Source organism: Lepus europaeus, chromosome 1 (assembly GCF_033115175.1).
Source record: "Lepus europaeus isolate LE1 chromosome 1, mLepTim1.pri, whole genome shotgun sequence".
Classification (NCBI taxonomy): domain Eukaryota; kingdom Metazoa; phylum Chordata; class Mammalia; order Lagomorpha; family Leporidae; genus Lepus; species Lepus europaeus.
This window is the reverse complement of record NC_084827.1, coordinates 117242295-117254364: the sequence shown is the minus strand read 5'-3', so window position 1 is coordinate 117254364 and position 12070 is coordinate 117242295. Positions and strand designations below refer to the sequence as shown.

Here is a 12070-nt window from a genome sequence, read left to right as displayed (position 1 = left end):
TTGTGGGCAGTTAGGGAATGAACCAGTAGATGGGAGATCTCTCTTTCTCTCTCCTGTCTCTGATTTTCAATTTAAATAAATACAACATGCTAACTATAAAACACATTGAGTTCCTAGCTCCCAGCTTCAGCTTCAGCCCCTTTTCACCACCCCAACCCATCCTCTTATCAACCATTGTAGGCATTTGAGGAGTGAACCAGCAAATAATAGCTTTCTGTGTTTCTCTTCTACTTCTCAAATAAAATAATTTTTTTTAACAAAAGAGCTATACATAAAAAGGGATTTTTGATATGCAGCGGACACTGATTCTATTCCATTAGTCTGTTGTAAAGAATTTGCTCTCATTGATTTTGACTCTAATGAGCATTAGTTGGGTTTGACTTTCTAAATAAATCCCAGACCCATTTAAGGAAAACTATTTGATAAGGATTTAACTCAGCAATTTAACTTAATTCCAAGTTTATGATGGCATATAATATTGCAGAGCTGTCACTATACCCATGGCACTTCAGAGTTTAAATCAAATCCTATAGGAGGGGCCATGTCATTTTTTACTTTTCTGTTGGATTGGCCAGAATCTCTCAGGTAGGAAGAAAATCTCAGAACTTACAGTTACTTAAGCGGCAGTACTGTTTGTTTTCCATTCAGAAATTTCAAGTGTCATTCAGCCAGTGAAATAAAATTTTGGAACTTTTATCTCGAACAAAAGTATTTTATCTTGGGGTCAACATTGTGGCACAGCCAGTTAGCTGCTGCCTGCAATGCCAGTCTCCCGTATGAACGCTGATTTGACTCCTAGCTGCTCCACTTACAAACCAGCTCCTTGCTAGTATGGCTAGGAAAGCAGTGGAAGATGACCCAAGTGCTTGGACCCTGCCACCCACGTGGGAGACTTGGGTGGAGTCCTGGGCTCCTGACTTAGGCCTGGCCCAACCCAAGCCATTTCAGCCATCTGGGGAGTGAACCAGCAGTTGGAAAATCTCTCTCTTTGTCTTTCCTCTCTGTAACTCTGACTTTCAAATAAATAAATATAATACATCTTCTTTTTTTAAAGAAAGTATTTTAACTTTATGTCTTATTTAGGTTGCTTATGGGAGATGAACGTGTGAAGAATGGCCTTAATTTCATGTATGAGGCTCCGCCAGGAGCTAAAAAAGGTACTTCTTCATTCCTTTTTTTTTTTCTTTGATATGATTGAAACTAAAGCCAGAGAACGGCTATGACAGATAATTTTTAAAAGTGGTAAATACTATGTGATGATAAAAAATAGATATTGTAATAATAATTACAAATACTAAGAAATTTTCTTTGATTTAGTAGCATTTCATGTTGTTCATGATGTTGAGAAAAAAAATCAACATCAACAGTTCATTTATTCTGAAACAATTTGAATATATTTCTCTAGTCCTTTTTAAAAAATACTTATAAAAAGAAAATAATGTTTATCAATTAAAAGCATAAAAGTTTAAAAATTAGGAACTAATGTGTGTATTAAATACTATCTCTTATTTAGAATTGTGTTTTATTCTTTAGTGACTGAACTTTTGTGAAAGAAGAAAAAAACCAAATCAGTAAATTCTTAGAAGTTACAATTAAATGACATGATATTATACTCTATAGATTTTTATATTGAAGTTTTTAACTTATCCTGTCTTTTTTCCCCTGTACTTTTGACATGAAATCAAGAAAACAAAGAGGTAAGGCACTGTTTCTGTTTGAATTTACTTGCAATTGATTGTGATTTTATAGAAAAATTGACAGAATTTTCTATGAATATTTGTAGAAAGAAGAAACAGAAGGAGAGACTGAATACAAATTTGAATGGCAGAAAGGAGCCCCTCGAGAAAAGTAAGGACTGATTGATTTACTTATAAGATAAAAATAGATATTATTAAATTTATTGGCTGTCACATCTTATGCTGTTTTTCATTCAGTAGGGAAAGTAACTAATATGGAAATGTATTTTCAGTGACTTACCATATGCCACCAATCTACTTGATGATAGCCCTTTGTCTTATATAGTTTATATTTTTAATCACAAATTATTGGACTAGACAATAACTAAATGATGTTTAGAAATACTAAATAAATTTTACAGTCTTATATACTCATGGAAGCAATAATATATTTCTTAGTATTCTTTGAATTATAAAACTAGTTTCCCGATTAGCTTCTATTTAATGAATTATGCCTAACATTATGTTTGTACATTTTCTCTACTTATAGATATGCCAAAGACGACATGAACATCAGAGATCAGCCCTTTGGTATTCAGGCAAGTGACACATACTCTATAAGAATAACTTTTATTTAGTAAATAATATCTTTATAATGTTGTACAAAATATGGTTTAAAAGGCTGAAAAAGGACCCTATGGTTTGTACCAGATACTGTGAGAAATAGGGAGAAAATATTAAATGTGGTAGAACTGATAAAATATAATAATGAAACTTTTGTAGTAAGGATTATAATAATATTTGTCTCTGTTTTTTTATTTAATATTTATATATTTATTTGAAAGAGTAAAGAAGGAGAGAGAGAGAGAAATTGATCTTCCATCTATTGGTTCATTCTCCAAATGACCATAACAGCCAGGGCTGGGTTAGATCAAAACCAAGAACCAGGAACTCCATTCAGGTCTCCCATATGGATGGCAGGGGCCCAAGCACTGGGACCATCATCCACTGCTTTTCCAGGTGCATTAATGTAGCTGGATTGGGAGTGGAGCAACTGGGACTCCAACCAGAGCTCCAGTATGGGGTGCTGGTATTTCAAGCAGCTGCTTAAGCTGCTGCCCTGTCTCTATGGTTTTCAAAAAATTTGGAGACTTAGCTTAAGATCAAGAATAGATTTAAAACTATCACTTGTTTAGAACCAGGACATACTCTAACTGGAAGATCAAGTTCTTGTAAAGAAAATTTTATTAGAACATCACCTTATGTAATCTTTTAAATATTGTCTATGTCTGCTCTCCTACTGAAATAGCAGAGTCAAGTAGTTGCAACAGAGACAAGCACCTGGCCTGAAAAGCCTGAAGTGTTTACTATCCAGAAAGAAGCTCCTGGCTCCTGGCTTTGGATTGGTGCATCTCCAACTGTTGTAGACATTTGGGGAGTGAATCAGCAGATGAAAGATCTCTCTCTCTCTCTCTCTTTCTCTCTCTGTAACTCTGCCTTTCAAATAAATAAATAAATCTTTAAAGAATTTTTTTTTTTAATTCAAAACTCTAAAGGTTTAATGCATTCAAATTAGGCCATGATTTAATTATTTTTTGGTATTTTACCATTTCTTTTTGGGTGACTGTTATATTGTCACCAAACAAGAGGCCAAAAGAAAATGAATGTGGCATAGCTTTTGGGCAGAATTTACAGTAAAAGATGTTGGTGTCTGTATTAAATTATGAAACATAGTTATAGAGTCTCTTCCTCTGGAGGTCTTTTTTTTTTTCCCTCAATTATTTGAGAGGCAGAGAGAGAGAAAGAGAGAAAGAATGTGAACATGCACACCTATCTGCTAGTTCACTATCCACATGCCCACAGTGGCTGAGGCTGAACCAAGCTGAAGCCAGAAACCAGAAACTCAATCCAGGTCTCCCACATGGTTGGCAGTGACTCAACTACTTAAGCCATCACCTGCCGCCTCCCAGGGTCTGTATTATCAGGAAGCTGGAATTGGGAACCAGAGGGAGGAATCAAACCCAGATACTCCAGTATGCGATGTGAGCATCCCAAATGGTGTCTAACTACTTAACCAAATACCTGCACCTGAAAATATTTTTAAAATGTGAGTCATTTATTTTAAACTTTGCCTAGATATAGAATGTTGAACATTGGTCAGGTTCTTTGTATCTTAGTAAACAAAATTATGTTCACTATTTCTCAGGTTCGAAATGTGAGGTGCATTAAATGTCACAAGTGGGGTCATGTCAACACAGACCGAGAATGTCCTTTGTTCGGTCTTTCTGGAATCAACGCAAGTTCAGTTCCTACTGATGGTTCAGGTAGGCACCAGACATGACTTATTTGTTTTAGGATTTATATCCAGGACAAACAAGGAAAACTTAAATAATATTTTTCTTTAATCTCTCTGGATATTATTTTGTTTTGGTTTTTTGGACTGGGTTATATTCTCAAGATATAATAATGATCAGTAGGAAACTCTGATCATATGTGTTAAATTTGAAATGCTGTGTAATAAAATTAAGTTTAATTTTTGCAGCCAAAGTTCCTATGAACTTTTTAAACAGTTTTTCATGGTAGTCGCTTAAAATTACAAGAAAGAAATTGTGATTTTTCATATTCATATGATCATGAATTATAAAAACCAGCTGGATGGAAAGCCTCAACTGTCATCTCTCTAGTTTAGAGATTAAAAACAAAACTGAGCAAAAAAGGATATTAAATATGTTAAATTGGTTTTTATTTGAATGTTACTCACTATCTTATATGTTACTGGCTACTCAAGAAAAATTGGTCTAATTTGAGTTGAATCATTTTGGCTCTTTTTATAAAAAGATACTAAAATAAGAAGTTTTAATTTGAATTTATCAGTGCCTTGTTAGTATATTATTGAGACAGCCACACAAATCCAGCCCTAACTCATAGTAGATCATATTAGAAAGAACCTGCTTAACACTGTTACTGAAAGCAAGTCATTTCACTTGTATGAACTTCAGCTCCTTGTTTTAAAATAAGTGTGATAGTACAACAGAGATTTTCAATATTTTTAAGCTGTAGAACTTTTTTTTTTTTTTTTTTTTGACAGGCAGAGTGGACAGTGAGAGAGAGACAGAGAGAAAGGTCTTCCTTTTTTGCCGTTGGTTCACCCTCCAATGGCCGCCGCGGTAGTGCGCTGCGGCCGGCGCACCGCGCTGTTCCGATGGCAGGAGCCAGGTGCTTCTCCTGGTCTCCCATGGGGTGCAGGGCCCAAGCACTTGGGCCATCCTCCACTGCACTCCCTGGCCACAGCAGAGAGCTGGCCTGGAAGAGGGGCAACCGGGACAGGATCGGTGCCCCGACCGGGACTAGAACCCGGTGTGCCGGCGCTGCAAGGCGGAGGATTAGCCTGTTGAGCCACGGCGCCGGCCTGTAGAACTTTTTTGTTTCAAGAAATCTTAAATGAAACACTAGTATATAGACATATGAAGACACTCAAGAAAATTTGTGGAAAATTGAACATTAAGTTATTTTGGTGCCAAAAAAAAATGAAGTCCATGCATAAAGGGATCTTTAAAAAGTTCATGGAAAATATTCAAAACTGCATAGATTTCAAAAACTTTTTTGCATCAAAATAAAATACCCTTGTAATTTCATTTTAACTTAAAGTTTCTTAAAAGTGCTCACATATAAAAGCTGAGTTGCTCTGCTGAAGCAGAGCTCTAGGCCTGAAAACCCTTCCTCTCAGCCCAACAAGTCTCTGATGCATCTCTCTGGACTCCCCGTGGCTCCCACTGCCACCTGCATCCATGCCTGAGTTTACTCTCAATCTGTATCATCTTCCAGTGTCCTGTAACCAGAGATCTTGCTTCCTGGCAGCAAGCCAGACTCAGGCCACAGGTCTCAAGATGCCAGTTCTCATATTAGGCGTTTAGGAATTGGATCCATTATTAAGTTTGACATCATGTGTTTAATGGGATTTATGGGAGAGAACCAGAATTATTGGAAGACGTATAAACAGTATAAAATTATTTTTTAAAACATCCTTATTTTGCTAAAATAAGTTAAGAAAACACCTTTTAAGTAGAAGGAAAACTGCTCAGTGATGAGACAACCATAGTACAGCCTTTGGTCTAGCAGGCTTTAATAAAAGAACATCCTATTAATAACACATTACAGGTGCTCCCAGAAACATACACACACAATGCTCCCTCCTTGCCTACCCTTCTCCAGCTGGTGGAAGAAAGGAGAAAGGCCCCAAAGGAAATGGAATGGGGCCAATCATATAGCAAGAATCCCTTGGCTCAAATATTTATGACCACTCATTCCATTAATCAGAGATCTGTTACCTCTGAAAAGTATGTTGTTTTCTGGAAGGGGATGTACATTTCTCATCTTCTCCTTCATTGCAATCTTGTAATTTCTGTACAACTGCAAAACTCGTGGGACCAGGAAGAGTGATGGCTGCCCTTGTTCCCTGGCATCATGGTACTCTGATTCCGCTTCTCTGGGAATGAATAGGGTAGACTGTGGACTTAGTCCTTTGCTTTTGTAATCAGTGGACCTGATTTCTCTGGAGTATGTTTTAGAAAGTCTACTGACAACAGCGAAAACAACTTGTTCTGTTTGGTTAAGCTACTTAAGAGTATTGAAAACAATACAACCCCATAGTAACATGCCCCCACAATTATGTGAGTTCAGATACAATGAAGGTGGCTACTGGCTCTTCTCCAGCCCTCAGTTTATATTTATCAACCTTATAGAAACTAAATTACTCAGTTGATAACAATTGAGGTTTTTGTACCCCACATATGGTGGGATTTTATTATAGTAGTGTTCTTCAGTCAAATGAGCTTTTTCAATATAAATTGAAGTAGAAAAATGCTGACATTGTTGGCTCCTATCAGATTTCAACATTTTTAACCAAGCTTGAGAAGTTTGCATATTAGGGATTCTTTCTCTGTATCTAAATAAATTGAATTCTTGGGTGGGAGAGAGTAAAAAAAATTACCTTTATTAAACTAATGTGGTTTCTCTACATGGGGTTAATATCTCTAATATATAAAATGTTCCTTTGGGTCAATGTGAAAAAGATGAACACTCAAACACAAAGGAGCAGAGGTCACAGATGATTTACGAAAGGAGGAATTCAAAGAACCATTAAACATATGAGAATATTTTCAACAACACTGATAACCTAAGAAGTGGAAACAGGAATAATGCATTATCTTTTTGACTGTTAAATTTAGTAAAGATGTGAAAGAATGATATGTCCAGTGTTCAAGGAAGTGTGGTAAAATGAACATTTTAATTCTCTTGATAAATTGGAGCAGTTTGTCTGAAGAGCCATTTGATACATATCAAACTCCTGAAAAACATGCATGTTCTTTAAGCTAGAAATCCACTTTCTACTAAATTTATAAATGAAGTAGAAAGACAGTGCTCAGAGATTTATGTTAGTGAAAGGCAAGGAACTGGAAAAAAAGAGCATTCAGCATCTCAGGCAAAGGAATAGCCTTTCATGGCGAGGGCACCAGCCCTTCTGAGAGGCCGTGTAATTAGCGGTGTGGAGTGCAGGCGGTGCAGCATGGACTTGCCTAGATGCCTGGGTTGGAACCCTTGCTCTGCTGCTTACCAGCTGTGTAACTTTGGGCAAGGTATTTAACTTCTCTGGCTTGGTTTGCTACTGTCTAAAACACAGATAGTATGATAGTACTTATCTCATAAGGCTGTTGTGAATGCTAAGTGAGTTAGTTTATGCAAAATGCTTGGAATAGTGCCCAACACACAGAGAGCACTTTCTGAAGTTTTTAAAATTAAGGTGCCTTCCACTGAAATGGAATATTGTATAGCCATATGACATACATATATGAATACAGCTGTAGATCTGTATTGATATATAAGGATATATCAGGATGTATCAAGTTAAAAGAAAAAAAATGGGTAAGAAACAGTATTGTTTAAAAGTATGTAAAGAGGGGCCAATGTTGTGAAGCTGCATATTGGACTGCTGGTTCGAGTCCCAGCTGCTCCGCTTCTGATCCAGCTCCCTGCCTAGTGCACCTGAGAATGCAGTAGAAGGTGGCCCAAGTGCTCAGGTCCTGTCACCCATGTGGGAGACCTGGAAAGAGTTCAAGTGTGTAAAGGTAAACTGAAACATGGTAGGCATTCAGTGATTACAGTTAAAATGGCCGCCTACCTTTTATGGTAAAAGGATGACTCAGAATTAAGAACCCTATTTGAAAATTAATTCATAGAACTAAAGTTTCTTGTTTACTTTTTGAAATAATTATATTTGGCAACTATGTATTTGATATCTTACACATCAGCCAGTAAGTTTAATTTTTTTTTTTTTTTTTTTGACAGGCAGAGTGGACAGTGAGAGAGAGAGACAGAGAGAAAGGTCTTCCTTTTTGCCGTTGGTTCACCCTCCAATGGCCGCCGCGGTTGGCGTGCTGCGGCCGGCGCACCGCGCTGATCCGATGGCAGGAGCCAGGTGCTTCTCCTGGTCTCCCATGGGGTGCAGGGCCCAAGCACTTGGGCCATCCTCCACTGCACCCCCTGGCCACAGCAGAGAGCTGGCCTGGAAGAGGGGCAACCGGGATAGAATCCGGTGCCCCGACCAGGACTAGAACCTGGTGCCTAGTGAGCCGCAGCGCCGGCCTTAAGTTTAATTTTTTAATTTTATGTCCCAAGCTCATAGACACAGGCCCTACCCCTAGATTATAACTCAACCAGAAACAAAATAGCAGGGCCGAGAAATTGTGGCATAGTGGGTAAAGCCGCTGCCTGCTACAAGACGGTGGCATCCCATAGAGGTGCCAGTCAGTGTCCTGGCTGCTTCACTTCCAATCCAGCACTGTTAATGGCCTGGGAAAAACAACAGAAGGTGGACCAACTGTTTGGGCCTCTGCCACCTATGTGGAAAACCTGGAGGAGGCTCCTGGCTCCTGGCTTCGGCCTGGCCCAGCCTTGGCTGTTGTGGCCATCTAGGAAGTGAACCAGCGGATGGAGATCTTTAAAATAAAATAAAAACCAGAATAGCTCTGAGTCTGAGCAAGGAAACAGAACTAGAGTATTATGAAAGAATATTTAATAGAGAATAACTATAGAATGTATTCAATTATATAGTTAATAGAGGATGTGAGACTAAAATGACCTTTGCAGAATTAAAATTTAGGTTGACCAGAAGAGAAATCTAAGAAGAAACACAAGCACTGAAGTTTTAGTTTGGACGACTTCAGATGTCTAGAATCATATTTGAATAGCTCTCAAGAAGGTGGGCAAGGGGCAGGCATTGTGGTGCAGTGGGTTATGCTGCTACTTGGGACCCTTGCATGCAGTATCATAATGCCTAGGATCCATCCCACTTCTGCTTCTGATCCAGCTTCTAGCTGATGTGGCTGGGAGGCAGCGAATGATGGCCCAGGCTCCTGGATTCCTGCCACTCACATGAGATACCTAGGTGGGAGTTCCTGGCTCCTAACTTTGGCCTGACCCAACACTTGCTGTTGTGGGCATTTGGGAAGTGAATCAGTAAATAGAAGATCTCTATCTTTTTCTTCTCCCTGCTTTCCCCTGTCTCCCGGTCCCTCTTCCTTTCCCTCTCTCTTTCTCTCCACTCCACCCTTTGTGTCACTCTGCCTTTCAAATAAAGGAATCTCAAAAAAAAAAAAAAAAGAAGTGTGGCTATTGATGCTTCAAGCCAGTGTTTCCCAGATGTGCCTAATTGAAAGCATTACTTAACTATTTTGTTTAAATGTTGGTTCCCAGCCCCAATCCCAGTGGGGTTAGAAGCCTAAAAAGAGGAGTCTAGAGTCTGAGCCTCCAGGTGATGTTCATGATCTGAATGTTTGGGACAGTGCACACGTGTGTGTGTGTGTGTGTGAGTGAGATGCTTGTTTTAGAAGGGGAATGTATAGCAGAAAAAGACTTTTATAAAAGGGGGGGAGCATTCAGTATCATTTCTACTTTTTTACTGTTATAATCAGTCTATACAGCACTAGGGGAATGGCAACATAAACTTGATAATGTTAAGTGAATAAATAATATGAATTGAATCTAAGCTATGATTCTAGCATAAAATTGTATGCATACAAATTAGGACTGGAAGGAAACAGGAAGTTAAAATTTTTTATTTGGTGAAATGGGTAATATATATTAAAATATGATTTAAATATAATCATAATCTTAAAAATTTAGGCTTTTCAAGCATGGACTGTCATGATATTCTCTAGAAGACTAATGTTGGGCTGGCGCCATGGCTCACTTGGTTAATCCTCCACCTGCAGCGCCAGCATCCCATATGAGTGCCAGGTTCTGTCCCGGTTGCTCCTCTTCCAGACCAGCTTTCTGCTGTGGCCAGGGAGTGCAGTGGAGGACGGCCCAAGTGCTTGGGCCCCTGCACCCTCATGGGAGACCAGGAAGAAGCACCTGGCTCCTGGCTTTGGATCGGCGCAGCCATTTGGGGAGTGACCCAACAGAAGGAAGACCTTTCTCTCTGTCTCTCTTTCTCTCACTGACTCTACCTGTCAAAAAATAAATAAATAAAATAAAATAAAAAAAGAAGACTAATGTTTTCCTTGACAGTCCTATATTAAATTTATTTTCAGAATAATCAGAACAACTAAAGAAAGCAAAGAGTATGTTGTAAAGACTATGTTCATGATGAGAAATAACTAGCAGGCTGAATTCTTTGCTTCTGTCTTTATAGAATAACATGCTAGGAAAATTTCCATTACCAGTTTCCCTTTCAAATTGACAAGATATAAGTGTGAGAACAGGTAACTGGTGAATACACAGATAGTGTCATTTCTTAGATCCTATAACTTATCTAAAAATTTCTGAGGACACTGAACTCTGTGATAACATATGATCAGAGAAGATGGTAAAAGTTAATGATCTTTTTTAAATTAATTAATTAATTTATTTAATTAATTTAAAAAAGATCATTAACTTTTACCATCTTCTCTGATGGGGCTGAGCCAGGCCAGATCCAGCAGCTTCATGTGCGTGTCCCATGTGGGTGCAAGGGCCCAAGTACTTGGGCTGTTTTCCACTGCTTTCTCAGGTGCATCAGCAGGGAGATAGAATAGAAGTGGAGCAACTGTGACTCCAACTGGCACTCATATGGGATACTGGTGTGTCAGGTGGCAGTTTAATTTGCTGGCCTACAACCCTGGCCCCTTAAACTGTTTCTGATGCACCATCAGGGTTGAGAACCATCAACTCAAATGAAATGTAAGAACAGTTCAAGATATGAGGAATAGTGCCATTTTCTGTTTATTTCAATTATGTTTTATGTATTATAAAGTCAAAAATTTTCCTAAGAAAATGTTCATGGATATGTCCCAAGGATTTAGTTGCAAAGAATTGTGTGTGTGTGTGTGTGTGAGAGAGAGAGAGAGAGAGAGAGAACAATATCTAGTTAAAAACTGAATATCTAGTTAAAAGATGTTGACTATTGAATATTGTTACAGTGGAATACTATATAGTGCAGTATTATTAAATGATATGAAAACTTTTTAATGATATGGATGTTGTTTGCAACATTTTGTCAAATAAAGTGGTTTATATCTAGGTAGAGTTATAGACAGAATACAAGTACTTTTAGAAAAAGGATTGGATTGGAAGAAGATCAAAATATTAATATTAATTGTGTCTTGGTGGTAGGATTCGCTGAGATTATTAGATTTGTCTTTTTTGCTTACCTCTATTTTTTTTTTTTTTTTTTTTTTGACAGGCAGAGTTAGTGAGAGAGAGAGACAGAGAGAAAGGTCTTCCTTTTTCCGTTGGTTCACCCCCTAAGTGGCCGCTACGGCTGGCGTGTTGCGGCCGGTGGGCTGCGCCAATCCAAAGCCAGGCGCCAGGTGCCTCCTCCTGGTCTCCCATGTGGGTGCAGGGCCCAAGGACTTGGGCCATCCTCCACTGCCTTCCCGGGCCACAGCAGAGAGCTGGACTGGAAGAGGAGCAACCGGGACAGAATCCAGCGCCCCAACTGGGACTAGAACCCAAGGTGCTGGCATTGCAGGCAGAGGATTAGCCTAGTGAGCCATGGCGCTGGCCTGCTTACCTGTATTTCCAAAAGTAGAAGTAAATTACTGGGGCTGGCACTGTGGCATAGTTGGTAAAGCTGCCACCTGCAGCACCGGCATCCCATATGGGTGCCAGTTCAAGTCCTGGCTGCTCCACTTCCAATCCAGCTCTCTGCTATGGCCTGGGAAGGCAGTAGGAGATGGCCCAAGTGCTTGGGTCCCTGCACCCACATGGGAGACCTGGAAAGAAGCCCTGGTTCTTGTTCTGGCGCTTCGGATAGGCCCACCTCTGCCCATTGTGGCCATTTAGGGAGTGAACCAGCGGATGGAAGACATTCTCTTTGTCTCTCTCTCCCTCTCTCCTCTCTCTCTGCCTCTGCC

General features: G+C 39.2%; 1 protein-coding gene across 1 annotated transcript in view; it reads left to right on the top strand.

Annotated features, from left to right (window-relative positions):
- CIR1 (corepressor interacting with RBPJ, CIR1) overlaps positions 1-12070 on the top strand; it is a 44953-nt gene that overhangs the window by 6226 nt on the left and 26657 nt on the right. The window contains exons 3-7 of the mRNA XM_062188050.1: positions 1084-1157; positions 1687-1697; positions 1784-1848; positions 2227-2275; positions 3883-4000. Coding sequence (XP_062044034.1) covers positions 1084-1157; positions 1687-1697; positions 1784-1848; positions 2227-2275; positions 3883-4000 — 317 coding nt within the window. The remainder of the gene's footprint in view (positions 1-1083; positions 1158-1686; positions 1698-1783; positions 1849-2226; positions 2276-3882; positions 4001-12070) is intronic.